This window comes from Zonotrichia albicollis, chromosome 27 (genome assembly GCF_047830755.1).
Source record: "Zonotrichia albicollis isolate bZonAlb1 chromosome 27, bZonAlb1.hap1, whole genome shotgun sequence".
NCBI classification, from domain to species: domain Eukaryota; kingdom Metazoa; phylum Chordata; class Aves; order Passeriformes; family Passerellidae; genus Zonotrichia; species Zonotrichia albicollis.
Window position 1 is genome coordinate 4469108 of NC_133845.1, and position 20437 is coordinate 4489544.

Here is a 20437-nt window from a genome sequence, read left to right on the forward strand (position 1 = left end):
TTTAAAAATGTTACAGGTTTTAGTAAAGTGGAACTAGAAATTAGCAACTGAAGTTGCTCTGATGAGCAGAGCTCATCAATGATGTCAGAATCACATCCCTCAGCTGGGTTTGGGCAGAATTGTCTCTGAACCTAGAACTCAGGTGTCCATAACTGTGCCACTGACAGCAAAGGTGGGAATAAAATATTCAAAATATTCTCAGGACACTCAAAATTCTGATGTTACAGGTTTTAGTAAAGGGGAACTAGAAATTAGCAACTGAAGTTGCTCTGATGAGCAGAGCTCATCACTGATGTCACAATCCCATCCCTCAGCTGGGTTTGGGCAGGAATTGTCTCTGATCCAGACCCACCTTTCCTCTGCTCGTTCAGTGCTGGCCCATAATTGACACGGCCCCGGTTCTCCACCAGCAGCCTCAGCTGCCTGAAGCCCTGCTGGAAAGGGAAAAGGACAAACATCAGCTGCACCAGCCCTGCCCTCAGCCCAGGTGCTGAGGGGGGAAATGGCACCACCTTTGGCAGCTGCCATTTATAAATTTACTCTCAAGCTCTCTATTATTGCTGCTGCTGCTTTTTAATGAAGCAATGGGACTATCTTGGTTAAGAATTTATTGTTTAGATAAACATCAGTCTCAGAGGCTGTGAGATTCTAAAGGAGTAAGCAGCTGGCTATGAAGCAATCACAAGTTCTTTGTTACAAGACAATACATAACTTACTAATCTAATAGACAGATTTTGCTTTACTAATTTATCACCTTTCCTTTTATTTTGCTTCACTAACATCACCTTTCCTTATTTCTACTGCACTGGGGATACTTTTACTTAATAGGCTGCTGTCCTACATGCACACACATGCTTCTGTTATAACTCTTAGCTTATTCTATACAACCACACCCTACATTTTAAACCCTTCCCCATATTATCAATAGTTTCCTATTTTATAAACTCTTCACCATTTTATCAATAGTTTCCTATTTTATAAACCCTTCACCATCTTATCAATAGTTTCTTACATTTTAAACTCTTCAGCATCTTATCAATAGTTTCCTACATTATAAACCTTTCACCATTTTATCAATAGTTTCCTATACTATAAACCCTTCAGAATCAAACAGTTTCCTACATTTTAAACCCTTCACCATTTTATCAAGTTTCCTATTTTATAAACCCTTCACCATCTTATTAATAGTTTCCTACATTTTAAACCCTTCACAATTTTATCAAGTTTCCTACATTTTAAACCTTTCACCATCTTATCAATAGTTTCTTACATTTTAAACTCTTCAGCATCTTATCAATACAGTTTCCTACATTATAAACCTTCACCATTTTATCAGTAGTTTCCTACACTACAAACCCTTCACCATCTTATCAGTTTCCTATATTATGAACCCTTCACCATCTTATCAATAGTTTCCTACACTATAAACCCTTCAGAATCAGTTTCCTACATATTAAACCCTTCACCATTTTATCAATAGTTTCCTATTTTATAAACCCTTCACCATATTATCAATCATTTCCTACATTTTAAACCCTTCACCATCTTATCAATAGTTTCTTACATTTTAAACTCTTCAGCATCTTATCAATACAGTTTCCTACATTATAAACCTTTCACCATTTTATCAATAGTTTCCTACACTATAAACCCTTCAGAATCAAACAGTTTCCTACATTTTAAACCCTTCACCATTTTATCAAGTTTCCTATTTTATAAACCCTTCACCATATTATCAATCATTTCCTACATTTTAAACCCTTCACAATTTTATCAAGTTTCCTACATTTTAAACCCTTCACCATCTTATCAATAGTTTCTTACATTTTAAACTCTTCAGCATCTTATCAATACAGTTTCCTACATTATAAACCTTTCACCGTTTTATCAATAGTTTCCTACACTACAAACCCTTCACCATCTTATCAATAGTTTCCTACACTATAAACCCTTCAGAATCAAACAGTTTCCTACATTTTAAACCCTTCACCATTTTATCAAGTTTCCTACATTATAAACCCTTCACATCAATACAGTTTCCTACATTATAAACCCTTCACCATCTTACCCAATTCAGTTTCTCACTTAAGGAATATTCTTACTTACAACTATAGAAACAAAAGTTCATGATTTTTCTACTTAATGTCTGTGTGATTTATTTTTACATCAATCCAAGGCTGCAGACCAAACCCTGCTATGTCTGTAGAAGTTTCTGTCTTTCCCTTTCCCACAGTTCTCTACTGCAAACAGTGAGGAACTCACAGCCTTTGCACAGATTTCTGAGTTGTTTTGTTTGGCTTTTATTATCTTGAATTTTTAATTCCCATTTTAACAGCACCCACAGAGGCAGAAATGGAGTTTGACACAGGACAGGCTCGTGCCATAAACTCTCCCACAAGCCCTAAGAACAACAGAGCACCCTCAGCTGCTCCCACAGCCACACAGCTCTGCAGAAATGTGCTCAATCAATACAGAGTCCTCAGTGCCAGCTTCTGCCAGGGTAAAACTGCTCTCATTGCTGAAGAGAGACATTCCTCCTCATCTAATTTGAGACCCAAGAGCCTCCAAAGCCCCTTAACACCTGCTTTGTGCTAAGGAAGAAGCAGCCTGCAGAGATTTAATCTGCAGTAACAGGGTACAGGTGCTCAGTGTTGTGGCTGTGTAAGAAGGCTGGCAAATTTTCTGCAGCAAGGGCTGCAATAACTTCAATTTTCTTCATGGAAAAGCATTCAGACCCCACTTTTCAATCACCAATGGTAACCTGGCAGTGAAATCCCATTATTTGTGTCTGATTAGGGTACCAAGCTAGTCTGGGGTAGAGGTGGTGCCTTTCTGAGCTTTGTCCCTCTTCAGTGATCTTGTTACCCACACCCTGAGCAGTCCCCTGGAGTTACCTGTCCCTCAGGAATGGAGAGCTCCACTGAGTTGTAGTCCAGCTCCCCCACATACACAGTGTTCACAAACACCTGCAGAACAGAGCACAGGAGAGCAGAGCTCATCACTGATGGCACAATCACATCCTCAGATGGGTTTGGGCAGGAAATTGTCTCTGCTTGAACCTAAAACTCAAATGTCCATAACTGTGCCACTGTCAGGCGGGAATAAAATAATCAAAATATTCTCAGGGCATTCAACATTCTGATGTTTAAAGATGTTACAGGTTTTACAAAGTGGAACTGTAAATTAGCAACTGGAAGTTGCTCTGATGAGCAGAGCAACTGCTCATCACTGATGTCAGAATCACATCCTTCAGCTGGGTTTGGGCAGGAAATTGTATCTGCTTGAACCTAGAACTCAGGTGTCCACAACTGTGTCACTGTCAGGTGGGAATAAAATAATCAAAATATTCTCAGGACATTCAACATTCTGATGTTTAAATATAAATTTTGCAAAGTGGAACTATAAATTAGTAACTGAAAGTTGCTCTGATGAGCAGAGCAACTGCTCATCACTGATGTCAGAATTACATCCCTCAGCTGGGTTTGGGCAGGAAATTGTCTCTGCTTCAACCTAAAACTCAACTGTCCGTAACTGTGTCACTGTCAGGTGGGAATAAAATAATCAAAATATTCTCAGGGCATTCAATATTCTGATGTTTAAAGATGTTACAGGTTTTACAAAGTGGAACTGGAAATTAGCAGCTGGAAGTTGCTCTGATGAGCAGAGCAACTGCTCATCACTGATGTCAGAATCACATCCTTCAGCTGGGTTTGGGCAGGAAATTGTCTCTGCTTCAAACTAAAACTCAAATGTCCATAACTGTTTCACTGCCAGGTGGGAATAAAATAATCAAAATATTCTCAGAATATTCAACATTCTGATGGTCAAATATGTTATAAGTTTTAGCAAAGTCAAACTGGAAATTTAATTAGATGCTATAAGGGTTTAGGGCTTAGCAAAGAAGTGGAAATTCAGGTTTTCTCCCCATTTGCTGCTTCCACCCATCCTGAGTTGCCCTGTGCCCCTACCTAAGCATCATCCTAACTGTGCCACTGTCAGTGAAGGTGGGAATAAAATAATAAAAATATTCTCAGAATATTCAGCATTCTGATGTTTAAATATAAGTTTTAGCAAAGTAGAACTATAAATTAGTAACTGAAAGTTGCTCTGATGAGCAGAGCAACTGCTCATCACTGATGTCACAGTCACATCCCTCAGCTGGGTTTGGGCAGGAAATTGTCTCTGCTTCAACCTAAAACTCAAATGTCCATAACTGTTTCACTGTCAGGTGGGAATCAAATAATCAAAATATTCTCAGAATATTCAACATTCTGATGGTCAAATATGTTATAAGTTTTAGCAAAGTGAAACTGGAAATTTAATTAGAAGCTATAATAAGGGTTTAGGGCTTAGCAAAGAAGTGGAAATTCAGGTTTTCTCCCCATTTGCTGCCTCCACCCACCCTGAGTTAGCCCTGTGCCCCTACCTAAGCATCGTCCTAACTGTGCCACTGTCAGTGAAGGTGGGAATAAAAGAATCAAAATATTTTCAGGACATTCAACATTCTGATGTTTAAATATAAGATTTAGCAAAGTGGAACTATAAATTAGCAACTGAAAGTTGCTCTGATGAGCAGAGCAACTGCTCATCACTGATGTCAGAATCACATCCCTCAGCTGGGTTTGGGCAGGAAATTGTCTCTGCTTCAAACTAAAACTCAGGTGTCCATAACTGTGTCACTGTCAGGTGGGAATCAAATAATCAAAATATTCTCAGGGCATTCAACATTCTGATGTTTAAAGATGTTACAGGTTTTACAAAGTGGAACTGGAAATTAGCAACTGAAAGTTGCTCTGATGAGCAGAGCAACTGCTCATCACTGATGTCACAGTCACATCCCTCAGCTGGGTTTGGGCAGGAAATTGTCTCTGCTTCAAACTAGAACTCAAGTGTCCATAATTGTCAGCAGAGGTGGGAATAGAAGAATCAAAATATTCTCAGAACATTCAACATTCTGATGTTCAAAGATGTTCTAAGTTTTAGCAACTCAAATGTCCATAACTGTGTCACTGTGTCATGTCAGATAGGAATAAAATAATCAAAATATTCTCAGGACATCCAACATTCTGATGTTTAAAGATGTTACAGGTTTTAGCAAAGTGGAACTGGAAATTTAATTAGAAATTATAAGGGTTTGGGGCTTAGCTGAGAAGTGCAAATTTGATGTTTTGTCCCCATTTGCTGCCTCACCCACCCTGAGTGAGCCCTGTGCCCCTACCTGTGCCTGGTCCTAACAGCACGTGTGGGAATAAAATAATCAAAATATTCTCAGGACATCCAACTTTCTGTTGTTTACATGTTACAAGTTTTAGCAAAGTGGGACTGGAAATTTAATTCGAAGCTGTGAGGGTTTTTTGCTTAGCTGAGCAGTGGAAATGTGATGTTTTCCCCCATGAGTGAGCCCTGTGCCCCTACCTGAGCCCGGTCCCGGACGTGGTCCCGGCTGTGCAGGTGTCCCCCCCCAAAAATGACAGTCTCATACAGCACATATCCATAGGGCTGCCCAATGCTGTCGTTCAGGGGCAGATTCTCCATGTTCACAGGGAACTCTGACTTGATGGGCTGCAGGGGAGAAGCAAATTCAACATCAGGAGTGGAAATTCTTGTAGGGGGAGCTCATTTACAGCTTCGCTCTGCCACACGTGAGAGCCTCCAACCCAAAATCCCTCCTGACCAAAGGACCAGAAAAAGGAGCCAAAGATTTGCAAAAGTGCAATTCCAAGAGAAGGAGCAGTGAAAAAAAGGAGACAAAATTCAACATCAGGAGTGGAAATTCCTGTAGGGGCAGCTCATTTACAGCTTCGCTCTGCCACACGTGAGAGCCTCCAACCTCTGCTCCAACCCAAAATCCCTCCTGACCAAAGTATAAAAAGGAGCCAAAGATTTGGAAAAGTGCAATTCCAAGAGAACAGCAGGAGCAGTGAAAAATGGGAGATAAAATTCAACATCAGGAGTGGAAATTCTTGTAGGGGCAGCTCATTTACAGCTTCGCTCTGCCACAGGTGGGAGAGAGCCTCCAAACTCTGCTCCAACCCAAAATCCCTCCTGAGGAAAGGACCAGAAAAAGGAGCCAAAGATTTGCAAAAGTGCAATTCCAAGAGAAGGAGCAGTGAAAAAAAGGAAATAAAATTCAACATTAGAAGTGGAAATTCTTGTAGGGGCAGCTCATTTACAGCTTCAGTCTGCCACACATGAGAGCCTCCAAACTCTGCTCCAACCCAAAATCCCTCCTGACCAAAGTATCATAAAATGGAGCCAAAGATTTGCAAAAGTGCAATTCCAAGAGAACAGAAGGAGCAGTGAAAAAAGGGAAACAAAATTCAACATCAGGAGTGGAAATTCTTGCAGGGGCAGCTCATTTACAGCTTCGCTCTGCCACAGGTGAGAGAGAGCCTCCAACCTCTGCTCCAACCCAAAATCCCTCCTGACCAAAGGACCAGAAAAAGGAGCCAAAGATTTGCAAAAGTGCAATTCCAAGAGAAGGAGCAGTGAAAAAGCTGAGATAAAAGATTTGCTGCTTTTGCATATCCTTGGTAAAAAATCCCCCAACCTCATCCTTTTGGGATAAGGCAGAGCACAAATTCCTCTAGAAGTTGATGCTTTTTAGGTCTGGGATGCAGTGAAAGAGGTGTCAGTACCTGCAGAACTGCTGGCAGCACATCCCACAGGGAGATGTACTGGTGCAAGAGGATGGCACCATAGGAGGCCTTGCTCTCAATCATGGGAGGCAGAGGAAGGGGCTGGCCTGGGGTGCAAAATGAGAGATGGAACAAAGATTTCAGACAACACAAATTCAGGATCCCTCCCCTGAATTCAAGATATCTCCTTCCCAGATCTCCTTTGTCCTCCCATCCTTAATTCCCAACCAAGCAGAGCCCCAGAAGGGCCAGTTTCAGTAATTCCCAATCCATCCCCAGTTTCAGTAATTCCCAATCCATTCCCAGTTTCAGTAATTCCCAATCCATCCCCAGTTTCAATAATTCCCAACCATTCCAGTGTCAATAATTCCCAACCATCCCCAGTTTCAATAATTCCCAACCATTCCAGTTTCAATAATTCAGTGCTGTGACTCCTGGGTTGCTGATTACCAATGACCATGCTGAAGAGTTGTCTCAGCTTGAAGAATTTGGATGTGTAGTCCCCAGCCTCTGTCAGCACAGCATCATAATCTGGAAAAGCAGAACAGCAGCATGTGTTTTAAAAACATTACAAAAAAAAAAAAATCATAAAAAAAGCATCAAGCTGCTCTGGGATGGCTTCATGAAAGAAATAAAAGCCCCAGGCACAATTTTCATGGCATTGTCTGCAGCATGGAAATCTGTACACTTTAATCTGAGTGAACATCACTAAACAGCCACAAAATTCCTTAAATTAGAGAAGAGCCATTCACACTTTCAGAGATCTAATTTGCACATATCCAGAATTTCACACAGGATAAAGTCAACAATTAACTATTTTAACCATGGGCTGTTGGGATGAAAAGAGATTTATGATAAAATTTGACTTGGTAAAATTTAAAAAATGGGGTTTTGGATCATCATCTCTCCCTAGAAAAAGGAGATGTCAGTTAATAATCTGTGACAGCTCTGTTTAAAATTCAGAATAAGGGAATCCCCCACTTCCTGGAATGGCTGGGAATTGGAATCATTCATGTAAACTCCATTTTAGACAGGAATTTACTTCTGAGCTGTGCTTTACCTCATCCCTCAGGACACAGTGGTTGTGCTGATCACTCCTGAGTGTGGCTGGTGACTGTCCCAGCCAGGCAGAGCTGCACAGGCAAACCAAACTCACCATAACTGGTGACATCTGACTTGTACTCATCAGCGTCCAGAGCCCCGCTCATGAAACCAAAGTTGGTGCCTCCATGGAACATGTAGAGGTTGATGGATGCTCCTGTTTTGAGGATGCTTTCTACAGTATTCACCATCTCTGCAAAGAAAAAAAAAAAAAAAAGAGATTTTTTTGCAGTGCCAGGGAGGCCACAGGCACAAATCTGGGGCAGGAATTCAAATCAGCCATTCCTGGGCAGTCACAGTGATTTGTGTTGTGATTTGCATTTTGCCCTCAGGAAGGGGCAGCAAATCTCCTGATGCATTTAAATACTAAATCTATGTATAATACTAATAATACTAATACTAATAATAATCTGAATTATCTGTATTATTGGAATGTATTTAATATTTAATCCTCTTCTCCAGGTGAAAAAGGGGTAAAGCAAGAGGCCTCCAGCAGGAATTTTGCTTTTAAGAAGAAGAGTTACAAAGACTCCCCAGCCAGACTAATGACCCAATTACCAAGACAATTGCAGGAAGATGAAAGTTGTTAAACCAGTCCTGTGTAGCTCTGCTCTCCCTGCTCTTTACATGCCCTGAGGGTTTGTATTTTTTTGTTTTAGTAGCCTTCCAAATGAGCTTTTAACCTGGAGAGGGTGCTGCACCCACAAGGGGCTGAAATTCGCCACAAATTGTTCTACAAGGACAGCGTTTGGTGCTCACCATCTGCATCAAAGACATAGTGAGGGCCTCCCCAGTTATCAAACCAGCCAGTCCAGTACTCCATCACCATCTTGGGCTGGTCTTTCTGTCAAGAGAAAAACAGAGTTCAAATGGATCCAGGTCAAGAGAAAAACAAGAGTTCAAATGGATCCAGGACAGGCCTGCAGCCACCCCTTTGTTCTGCAGCAGCCTTGTTGAAACAAGAGGGGGAGTAGGATGAGAAGAGGGAAGAGGAGGAGGAAAAAGGAGGAGAAAAGGAGGAGAAAAGGAGGAGAAAAGGAGGAGAAAAGGAGGAGAAAAGGAGGAGAAAAGGAGGAGAAAAGGAGGAGAAAAGGAGGAGAAAAGGAGGAGAAAAGGAGGAGAAAAGGAGGAGAAAAGGAGGAGAAAGTGAGGAAAAAGGAGGAGAAAAGGAGGAGAAAAGGAGGAGAAAAGGAGGAGAAAAGGAGGAGAAAAGGAGGAGAAAAGGAGGAGAAAAGGAGGAGAAAAGGAGGAGAAAAGGAGGAGAAAAGGAGGAGAAAAGGAGGAGAAAAGGAGGAGAAAAGGAGGAGAAAAGGAGGAGAAAAGGAGGAGAAAAGGAGGAGAAAAGGAGGAGAAAAGGAGGAGAAAAGGAGGAGAAAAGGAGGAGAAAAGGAGGAGAAAAGGAGAAGAAAAGGAGAAGAAAAGGAGGAGAAAAGGAGGAGAAAAGGAGGAGAAAAGGAGAAGAAAAGGAGAAGAAAAGGAGAAGAAAAGGAGAAGAAAAGGAGAAGAAAAGGAAGAGAAAAGGAGGAGAAAAGGAGGAGAAAAGGAGGAGAAAAGGAGGAGAAAAGGAGGAGAAAAGGAGAAGAAAAGGAGAAGAAAAGGAGGAAAGGGAGAGGGAGAAGGGGAAAAGGAGGAAGGAGAAGGAGGAGAAGGAGGAGAAGGAGGAGAAGGAGGAGAAGGAGGAGAAGGAGGAGAAGGAAGGAGAAGGAAGGAGAAGGAAGGAGAAGGAAGGAGAAGGAAGGAGAAGGAAGGAGAAGGAAGGAGAAGGAAGGAGAAGTTTATTTCCTGACTCCAATATTTATAGATTTTCAAAAGTGACAGTGGATTGGAGGATGAAATTGCCACCTCTCCAATGACACTGGACAACCAACAGTCCATCAAATTTCTTCTCCTCCAGAGAGGAATGTAAAAACAATAATTATTTTAATTATTTACACAAAACTGTGTGAGAAACTCCATTACAAGCATGCAAACATCAGAAGGCTCAGAAGAACAGGGTGACAGCATGGTGCCATGGTTTTACAGGAGTATTTTCTTCTCAACTGGCACAGCCCAAAAGGCACCTGAGGAGCTCTGAACAAGGAGCTGTGGGCCAGCAATGCCCAGAACAGACAAGCAGAGCTTTGTGCTACCCACAAAGCACAGAGCACACAATCAGGTGCTGTCAAACATTGCTGGATGCTGCTGTTTGGCAGAGCTGGAGCAAAGGGACAAACCAACTGTCAGTGTTTAGTTCTTGCTAAAAACACCCATTTATAAATGTCTGCTTATCTGCCACGCCACTGGCAGCTGAGAGCTTGCAGGTGCAGGGCAGCCAGAGCCTGCCAAGGTACAGCAGCAGACCTGAGCTGCTTTAATGCCTTTTTCATGCTGCATATGGTGCTGGCAGGGAAGAATTTGCAGGAATTAGGTCTTCATTAAAGGCTCTGCACACAGAGCAATTGCTTCCCATTTGTCAGTGCCTGGCAGCTCCCTGAGGCCTTGCAGATCCCTCCTGTCCCCATGGCATGGGCAGGGCAGTGTGTGCTCAGCCTGGCTGCCCCTCCAGCCTCCTGGGCTTTAATTCCAGGCACTTTTGGGGCAGGGGTTTTGTTTAATGCCCCAGGAATTGGCTGAGGTAAGTGGCATTAAAGAAACTCGTGTTTCATTAGGAGAAAACAACTGCCTGTAATCATCTGAACATCCCTGGAAATACATTTAATCAATCCATCCCCAGTGAACCAGGCAAAGAAGGGATTTGATCACATTCTGGAACAAAAACTCATAACAAGGAAAAGATAAAACAGCTTCAGAACCCTTACAAACACTTCCTATCTCATAATTGGTGTGGCAAAGGAGGAAGGGAGGAGCTGGGGAAGGTGCCACCTTGTGCTCATTTGCAAGGTTTGGGAAATTTTGGCAGACCTAAAGGAGGTGAAAGCATTTCCAGCAGAGCCAGCAGAGGGCAAGAAAACAAATGCAAGCTGTAGGATTAAACATGCAGCATGGCAGCAGGGCTCACTCCAGAGCCAAGAGGTGAGCAGAGAATTGATCAGGGCTGGGGCAGATCCCAGCTGCTCACATCCTCCATCTGCAGCAAGCAGAGCACAGAGGGGGTAAACAGAGAGATAACATCTGATTAACCCCAAACCTGCCACTCCCTCAGAACAATCAGGGCACTGTTCACACCAAGTGTTCATTAATTAACCAATTCCCTCCCTGAGGCAAACCTTTGATAGCACAGAGGGGTTAAAAATGCTCAAATGACACAGTAAAACCTCATCAATCTGAATGAGGCCCTGGAAGTGCACAGACAAAGAGCACCCACAGCATCAGAGTGAAAGAGTTTGGGAAAAAGATGATGGAAATTCAAGAGAGAGATTTGATAATTGTGCACTGGGATGCTCTGGGTATCACTTGAACAAGTCCAACCCCTACCAGCTAAACACAGGGCACAGCTGGATGAAAGTCCTTTTTAGAAGGACAACAGGATGTTTAAATCCTCATTCCAGGAAGGACAATTTTGGCAGGAGAAGCTTCAATCGTCCTTCCCTAAATCCAGGAGGATTTGGCCTCGTGAGAAGGAAGCCCCAAACCAACACACAAATCCCAAACAGAGTGTCAGCTTCACTTCCAGTGCTGGCAAACATGGATGAGCAAAGTATTTCTGCAGCTCACCTGTACTGTGTCCAGGTATTTCAGCAGCCCAGGCTCCAGCTTCTGAAAGTTAACAGTGGCCAGTGCTAGTGGGAAAGGAAAAATGTGTTAATTTACACTCATCCAAAATGTCTCATCATCTCCTCAGGCCAGCAGGAGGGAACTGCAACACCTCCTGAACCCCCAAAACAACCCCCTCAGAAACTCCCACCAAAGCCTTCACTGGTGTGCAGAATCCAAGAGAACCACAGCACAGAGTGGAATCCTCCCAGGCCATCTTTCAGCTCTAATGTGCACAGATATTAGAGAGAGAGCATCAGAGCAGCTCCTGGGGTGTCACCAGCTCTAATTAGAGCCTGTAAAGCTCTTGGAGATCCTCACTTAAAAGGCACCACATAAAGGCAAATTTATTACCAAGGCCTGTGTGGATGGCACGGTGCTCTCCCAGGCTTTAGCTGCAGGAATCCCTTCCCAGGCAATATCCCACAGCCTGTCATGTCTGTGGGGCTGACAGAGCAGCCACAGCACAGGAGAGCCACAGAGAGCTGCAAATGAAGAGTTCTCTGGGCTTCTGCCCATCCTCAGGCTCTGCAGGAACTTCAGGCTAACAAGATGGAGTTTATTTAATCCAAGTGCCCAATTCTGCATTTTGGCCACAATAACCCCTGCAATGCCAGAGGCTGGGGATGTTGTGGCTGAGGGACAGCAGGGGCTGGACAGGAGCCAGCAGAGGGCCCTGGGAGGCCAAACTGCTGGCCTGGGTCAGGAATGGTGTGGCCAGCAGGAGCAGGGAGGTCACTGTGCCCTGCCCTGGGCACTGTGAGGGCACACCCAGAGTGCTGTGCCCAGCTCTGGGCCCTCAGCCCGGGCAGGACCTTGGGACACTGAGCTCTGAATTTGCCAATGGCATCAATTACAGATTGGGTCACACTTTCAGTTCATGTCCCTCTGCAAGCCCTGAATGGATCCAGGAGGAGCTGGACAGTGATGTTGTCTGGTAGATAAATTTGAGACTAATGGAAGACCTGCATTCAAGTTATCTTATGTATCTATATCTAGATCTTATATCTATACCTGCACATCCAGAGGGGCTGGGAACACAAACCCTGAGAGGAACCCCTGAGGGAGCTGGGGGTGCTCAGCCTGGAGAAAAGGAGACTCAGGGCTGCCCCCATCACTCTCACAGCTCCTGAAAGGTGCCTGTGCTCAGCTGGGGCTGGGCTCTGTCTCCAGAGCACACAACCTTGAGCTGCACCAAGGGAAATGCAGGCTGGATATCAGGGAAAAGGTTTTTACAGAAAGAGTGATAAAGTTCTGGAATGTTCTGCCCGGGGAGGTGGTGGAGTCGCCATCCCTGGGTGTGTTTAACAAAGCCTGGATGTGGCACTGGGTGCCAGGGTTTGGGTGAGGTGTTGGGGTTGGGTTGGACTCGATGATCTTGAAGGTCTCTTCCTGTCAGAACCCAGGAAATCCCTCTGGCTGCCCTGGAGGGCTCCAGTCCCTGCCCAGGGGGCTCAGAGACCTTGGCACAGAGCCCAAGACTACTGTGCCTTTGATTTAGCCCTTGGAAAAAACAATTACCAACCTTACATGGAGAATTACAAGCCATGAAAGTTTAAGGGTGAAAAATAGAGTTTTTGGGGGTTTTAGAATGGGGGTTCAGAAGGCAAGATGGAGGGATCTGGGCACGTCCAGCCTTTCTCCTTCTTCTTGGCCTCCATCTTCTGCTGTGATGGTGGCACTTTTAGATTGGTTTAGAGTAGAAGCTCACTGTCTAATATAGGTGGTAGGTGTTGGGAAGTAATTGTAAATATTGTACATGTAGTTTTTAGTATAAAAAGATAATACAGCCCTGGGGCAGGCAGAGTGCCTGGAACTGTCCTGCTGGATGGACCTTGGCTGGACAGGAGAAAGAATTTTATAGATAAGGAACAATAAACAACTTTGAGAATGAGAAATGAAGAGCCCTGACTCCTCCTTTGACCACCAGGCTGGGAACAGAGATTTTCTAACACATCTTGGGGTCACTGTGAGCAGCAGAGATTCTGACATCTCCCAGCCCAGTGATTCTGGATGGCATCACCTCCTGCAGGACAGGACCCTAATCTGGGATCAGTGTCCCAGTCCCTGGCACACATTTCAACCAGTTTTGTATCTCCCAGCCCTCAGTCACGCTGATATTTCCCCCCAGACAAACTCTGCAGCAGCAATGATGTGATTCAGCATTAAAAATTGACTCCTAACAAGAGAGCTGCTATCAAACCCAGCCCCAGTTGTGTCAGGCAGAGCACTTCAAACAGAATATTTACAGAAGGAAAAGCTCACTTCTCACTATTTATACCTTGATTTTAATAGGCTGACCTGTGTAGTGAGCTGAGCTGGAGAATTCAGCACAGAAAACACGAAAGGAGAACAAAATAAAGCGTGGATTTAGCACTGATGTAATACGTTAGTTGGCAGTTCTGAAGGAGAACATGCCCAGCTCTGCTCTTCATGCAGATTAACAGCACCCATGGAAAAGAGAACCATCCCCAGAGCCTTGTTTATCCTTCTCATGGGATGTCCCTCCCCCTACACACACAAGGCATCCCACCATGGTCTGGAGGGACAGCAGAGGCCTTGTCACCCATCAGTTCCCAGAAGGGCTTCACCAGGTCAGATCAGCTTGGGAATCTTGGAATCAGAGTGGGATTGGCAAGGAAGAGACCTTAAACTCATCCCTGGAAGGGCAGGGACAGCTCCCACTAGCCCAAGGGATCCAAACCCTGCCCAGCCTGGCTTTGGACACTTCCAAGGATGGGGAGGGATTCGTGCCTCTCCTTTAACCCCTTCCTCACACCCTGCTGGTCCTCACTTGGAGCCCTGGTTATCCCACACATCTGTGAGGAACCCTGAGGGAGCCGGGGGTGCTCAGCCTGGAGAAAAGGAGACTCAGGAGATTCGGCCTGGTTGAGCCTGCAGACACCCCTGGGTGATGGGGGCTGTCCACAGGGCTGAGATGGATGGATGAGGGGCACCTCAGTGGTTCTCCACGTGTGAGGAGCAATTATTTGTGTTTCCTGGGCCCCACTGAGCTCAGGGGTGAGGGCACACCCAGAGTGCTGTGCCCAGCTCTGGGCCCTCAGCCTGGGCAGGACCTTGGGACACTGAGCACATCCAGAGGGGCTGAGAACACAAACCCTGAGAGGAACCCTGAGGGAGCTGGGGGTGCCCAGCCTGGAGAAAAGGAGACTCAGGGCTGCCCCCATCACTCTCACAGCTCCTGAAAGGTGCCTGTGCTCAGCTGGGGCTGGGCTCTTTCTCCAGAGCACACAGCCTCCAGCTGCACCAAGGGAAATACAGGGTGGATAGCAGGGAAAAGGTTTTTACAGAAAGGTGATAAAGTTCTGGAATGTTCTGCCCGGGGAGGTGGTGGAGTCACCATCCCTGGGTGTGTTTAACAAAGCCTGGATGTGGCACTGGGTGCCAGGGTTTGGCTGAGGTGTTGGGGATGGGTTGGACTCGATGATCTTTAGGATCTCTTCCAATCTGGCCATTCCATGAATTCTCTAAATTCTGTGATTCTGTGATCAGTGACACCCTGGCTCTCAGATTGTTGTGACATCCAGAGGCAAACTGGGATCAAAGAGCTCCCAGCAGAACAGGACACTCCAAACAAGGAGGAGCTCTGAGCTGCCAACATTCCCTCCCTCAGGAGATGAGGCCAAGGCAGGGATTTCTCCTTTCTCCTCCTCCTGACAGCTCTGTGGCAGGCACACAGTGACTCTGTGTGGTCACAGCTGAAAACTGCTGCACACCCAAAAACATCCAAAGCATTTTTTCACCGTGCTGGTGAAGGCCCATGACTCAGTAAATGAATTTATCCCTCTCATATTGACATAGAAAAGCAAAAGGAGGGGGAAAAAGGGAGGGGAAAGTCTTTCCCTTTAATCATCTCCACGCCTGAGATTGGAAATTTTACATTATTAATGACTGAGTGATAACAGGAGCACTCAAAGGCTGTACCCTGCAAATCCTAAATTTGGGGAGCAGTTACACCCCAGGCAATTGGCAGGAACATGGCAGAGAGCAGAGGCCAAGCACAGAATAAATCCCAGCTGAAATTACCCCAAATTCTGAGAATCAGTGCCTCAAACAGATTTAGGGCTCAGTGAAACTCAAGCAGCCACACCTCCATTTCTTCACAGGAAAAAGGAGGAGGGTGCTAAGCAACATTTAAAAAACTGATTAGAATTATACTTTATAAAGGGAAAATGGGCATCCTTCTGCATTCTATATAATGGGCACCCTCCTTTCCCCACCTAAGGTTTTACACCCCAAAATAAGCTTGTTGAGAAGATAATGCTGCCCCACAAACTATTGCTAAATCTACTGCTTAATGTAAAACTCAAAATCAAGGTTTGAATGGAGCTTTATTCCTTCTCTTTTTAATTGCAAAGCATCTACCTTAGGAACAAGTTACTACTGCTGGTAATTGCTGAGGAACTTGTTTAATATCTATTGAAATGAAGCAAGAAATAGCATTTTCAGCCTTGTAAGAAATGCTGGGTGCTGCCACCTCTTGACTCAGTGGGAAGTACAGATGCCCAACCCTTCACAGAGTGTTACACCTCATGTGGAAAAGAAATAATTCTAAACCTTTCTGGGAGGGGTTTGGGGTTATCCTGGCTGCCCCATCCAGTCAAGGGCTCCCTCCTGCCACAAACAGCACTCAGAGGGTGAGGTAAAGCCCTGTGTTCCTCCCTCAGCTCTACAAGCACTCACCTCCTTTCACCAAGCCAAAGGACAGCCCATTCTTGTTGTCTGAGGTCATCAGCAGCTCCACAATCCCTCTGTTTAACAGGGCCTGGGTTAAAAAATCCAAAAGCCATTGTGTTAATAGAATTTAGCATTTCTCAGGGTATTAAAACACTCCAGCATCACTTCTGTGGGCACAGCCTGCAACTGGCAATGCCTTGTAATAAATATTACCATTGTGACATCTCCCATTCCTCCTGAAGCTTTCTTACCTACTTTTCCCAGCTTAAAGACCACAGGAAAATCTTATTTTGTCTTAGAAAGCTGGATTGGTTCTCACTGAGGCATCCAGCTTCAGGATTATAGCTTCTGAGATCAAGGTCATAAACAGCTTCACTGCTTACATCAAAATTATTCAGGTGGAAGGAGGGAAGGAAAAGCAGCTCAGGCTTCCCAACTGCCTGACAGTGGGAGCTGGAAAGAGGGAAGGGCTGATTTTCCAAGGAACAGCATCACAGGACAGCTCAGGCACAAATGTTTTTCAAAAATCAATGAATTGAGTGGTTCCTCAATATTACAGCTCCAGAGGAATCAGCACTCCAAGGTTTAAAATCCACCTGCACACACGAGGATCCTCCCATCAGGACTGTTCTCTTGTAGCTGCTCCTGAACAGAACAGTGGTGATGTCTGGAAATCAGTTAATTAACCACTCATTTCACTGCACCTCCATTGCAGGAGCTCTGAGAACAAGGCTTCAGTCTCTTCAGTCCAAATTCCTAATTGTGAAATGTGATAAAATCCTTTGTTTATTGTCCCAGGCTGCACTGAGAGCAGAGCTGGGCATGAAACCTTGCAACACAGGGCCTACAGACAAACCCAGCCCAGAGCCAGGACAAGCTGGGGACTTTATCAACCCATCCCAAATTTACACCTGAACAATGCTGGATTCAGGCAAAATTCAGTTGCTGAGGGAGCTGGAATTTCTAACCAATTTTACCAAGGTAATTCTTGGAGCTCTGCATTAATGCTGAGTTTCTTCCCCTCCTTTTGAGTGTAAATGCAAAACAGAGGAACAGCAGAGCTCCCACACATTCAGTGCCTCCCAGAGTGCAGCAGAGATGTAGGAATAGAAGCTCAGATCTGTGTGGGAAGGGCCATGTCAATAAATCCTTTCACTTTTAGGAAGGCAAAGATACCCAAAAAGTGAGATAAACCCAGGGAGCTGAGGTTTTGTGTGAGCTGTGGGTGTTTTTTAATGAGTTTATTAATTGCAGGAAGGTGCAACTTGGTCAGAGATGCCAGATGTGAATTAATCACCTTGCCACAAACCAGAACAAAGACTCAGAGCCCCACCTCACATCAGATCCCACTCCAACCAAAAACAAACCCTGTAAATCCTGCTTTCCAACATTTCCATCCCTAACCACTATTCTGTGCAAATTGCACACAATCCCAGAATATGATGAAACAGCACTGCAAAAACACACCCACAGGCCTGGCAGGGAGATCTGTCCTGACAAGTCTGAAACAGCACAAACTTTCCTCACCAAGGAAAGCAAGGCCAAGCCTGCTCAGACCCCAGAACCTCTGTGTCCCCTTCATCCAGGGCTCTGAAAAACACTTATTGCCATTATCTCTGATTTGTTTGTGTAAAACTTTATATTTAACCTTGTAAGGAGAGTTGAACCACAGCACAAGCTGGAGTCAGTGCAGGAGCTGGCACAGCCCTAAGGGGATCAGCACTCCTGCCAGGGATTGGTTTGTTTGCTCTGGACACCCTGAGCAATGGCACAACCTGAGCCTCAGGGTGCTCACCCTCATGAAACCCTGCACTCCTGACCATCCCATCCTGGCTATCCTCTCAGCAGCCCTAGGAGGATGAACAGGACTCAACCAATCACAAATCTGAAAAATCCTGGCTTTTTCTTCCATCTCCCACCCAGGCTGAATAGCAATCATTATCATCTACAACCCTAAACTCGCCCTCCTCAACTTCTATCTGCCCTATAATAACTGCAACCATCTTCCTCACCCTAAACACAAAGTCCTAAAACTATCAACCCTAATAAATAAAAATAAAGCTATCCACCCTAATAATCCTGAGGGTGAGCCTCAGGGTGCAGTTGGGTTACCTAGAAGGTTCCAGAAGGATCCCATCACCCTGTCAAGCCTGGATGGGTGACCCCTCTGGTGCGCAGCAATACCTTTAAAAATTCAGTGAAGAAATTAAACATTGCATTTTTCTTCCATCTCCCACCCAGGCTGAATAGCAATCATATCATCTAAAACCCTAAACTCACCCTCCTCAACTTCTATCTATACACTGTAATAACTGCAACCATCCTCCTCACTCTGAACACAATCAAAGTCCTAAAACTATCCACCCTAATAACTAAAAATAAAACTATCTAGCCTAATAACCCTGAGGGTGAGCCCCAGGGTGCAGCTGGGCTGCCCAAAAGGTTTCAGAAGAATCCCATAATTCTGAAGCAGAAGAGCAAGCTTGGGTGGGTGACCCCCCTGATGCACAGCAAGACCTTTAAGCATTCAATGAGAAGAAATTAAACATTGCATTTTTCTTCCATCTCCCACCCAGGCTGAATAGCAATCATATCATGTACAACCCTAAACTCACCCTCCTCAACTTCTACCTATACACTGCAATAACTGCAACCATCCTCCTCACCCTAAACATAATCAAAGTCCTAAAACCATCCACCCTAATAACCCTGAGGTTATTACCTGTAGAAGGTTCCAGAAGGATCCCATCACCCTGTCAAGCCTGGATGGCTGACCCCCCCCCCAGATGTGCAGCAATGCCTTTAAGCACTCAGTGAGCAGAAATGAAACAACAAACCCTGTGAGGAACACTGCAGATCTCATCACCTGCCTGCCCTGCACTGCTGCTGGGGGCAAAGCAGGATAATGCAGCCTCCCTGGGCAGGGGCCAGCTCCTCATCACTGGCTCCCAGCAGCCAGGGCACAGTTTAATCCCTTTTTGACAGGCTGAGCCTCAGATTACACAGGTTTAGGAGAGTGCTGGTGACTTGTTCCCATCAACTTTTCTGCCAGAAAAGCCAACAAAGGGAAACCTTTATCAAATATATCTAGGAGAGGCAAAAGGGGACCTGCAGGTGAGAGCTGCTTCAAGGCCAGCTGTGCAATACAGACACTCCCAGCTCTCTATCTCCCTCTTCTCTGGGAGATATAAGGACACAGATTTATCAACACTCAGAGGGTCATGTGCCAACTCTTCCACTCCTGGAGGAAATATCCAAGGAAAATGCAGCTGGTGCTTTCAAGAGTCTCTCAAACCACACTCAAAAGTTACACAGAAAAAAGAAAACACAGTAGGGAAGGAGATTTATGGGAGAGATTGACACAGAAACAAGTACAAGTGCCACCATTACCATTTTGACATAGTTCATGTAGTTTGGGTCTTTCTTAGGAAAGGAACCATATTCATTCTCCACCTGCACTGCAATGATGGGACCTCCTTTCTTGTACTGTGGGGGACAAAAAGGGAGAAGAGGAAGGTGTTCATCATGTTTTCTAACCACCAAAAATCCCACTAGCTGGTAGTAAAGATGCACCAGCATGAGAAGGACCCAGCTCCACCCTCCCATGCTCCCACACTGACAGAGTGGGAGCATTCTCCACCTGCACTGCAACAATGGGACCTCCTTTCTTGTACTGTGGGGGACAAAAAAAGGGAGAATGAAGGTGTTCATCATGATTTCTAACCACCAAAAATCCCATTAGCTGGCAGGAAAGATGCACCAGCATGAGAAGGACTCAGCTCCACCCTCCCATGCTCCCACACTGACAGAGAAAACAGCCTGTGCTGATTGCTGGTGCATTTTTGTGGCAGTTTTTGGTTATTGCCTGACCCTCAGCTGTCACACAGAGCCCACAGTGCCCTGTGCAGCCACTGCCAGGGACAGGGACAGGATGGGGCTTGCCTGGAAAGGGACAACCACGCGCATCAGGCGGTCAAAGTAGGCGTCCACAGCCTCTGTGAAGCCCTTGTAGGTCGTCCTCAGCTTCATCTCAGGGTCCTGCAGCAGCCAGCTGGGCAAAAGCAGCAGAGGAGATGTGTTAGACACTCCTGTGCAGTCAGGCAGAGGTGTTTCAGCCACTGGCATCAAGTCCCACCTGGGCAGGGATCACTGGTGTCACCTCAGAGCCCACGAGGACACCTCGTGTCCATCTCTCACTTGGAAATAAATCCAAGCTCCAATTTCCAATTTCCTCCTCTTCTTTTTGTCCTGCATTTCAGCCCCAATCTCATTTCATCACCTCTACCAATAATATTTCAACTCATTTC

The 20437-nt window shown here is 45.1% G+C and overlaps 1 protein-coding gene across 6 annotated transcripts in view; it reads right to left on the minus strand.

The window, feature by feature from the left end:
* The window catches only part of LOC102061565 (beta-galactosidase-1-like protein 2), a 36861-nt gene that overhangs the window by 5580 nt on the left and 10844 nt on the right, over positions 1-20437 (minus strand). For 3 of the 6 annotated variants that reach the window (XM_074559457.1, XM_074559455.1, XM_074559459.1), the window contains 11 exons: positions 20073-20181; positions 19521-19616; positions 16137-16218; positions 11394-11458; positions 8499-8583; positions 7795-7932; positions 7089-7169; positions 6639-6745; positions 5416-5562; positions 2895-2966; positions 353-431 (listed from right to left, as the gene is read on the minus strand). In XM_074559457.1, coding sequence (XP_074415558.1) covers positions 353-431; positions 2895-2966; positions 5416-5562; positions 6639-6745; positions 7089-7169; positions 7795-7932; positions 8499-8583; positions 11394-11458; positions 16137-16218; positions 19521-19616; positions 20073-20181 — 1061 coding nt within the window. Of the gene's footprint in view, positions 1-352; positions 435-2894; positions 2967-5415; positions 5563-6638; positions 6746-7088; positions 7170-7794; positions 7933-8498; positions 8584-11393; positions 11459-16136; positions 16219-19520; positions 19617-20072; positions 20182-20437 lie in introns of all 6 variants that reach the window. The other 3 variants (XM_074559454.1, XM_074559458.1, XM_074559456.1) reach the window with 1 other exon arrangement.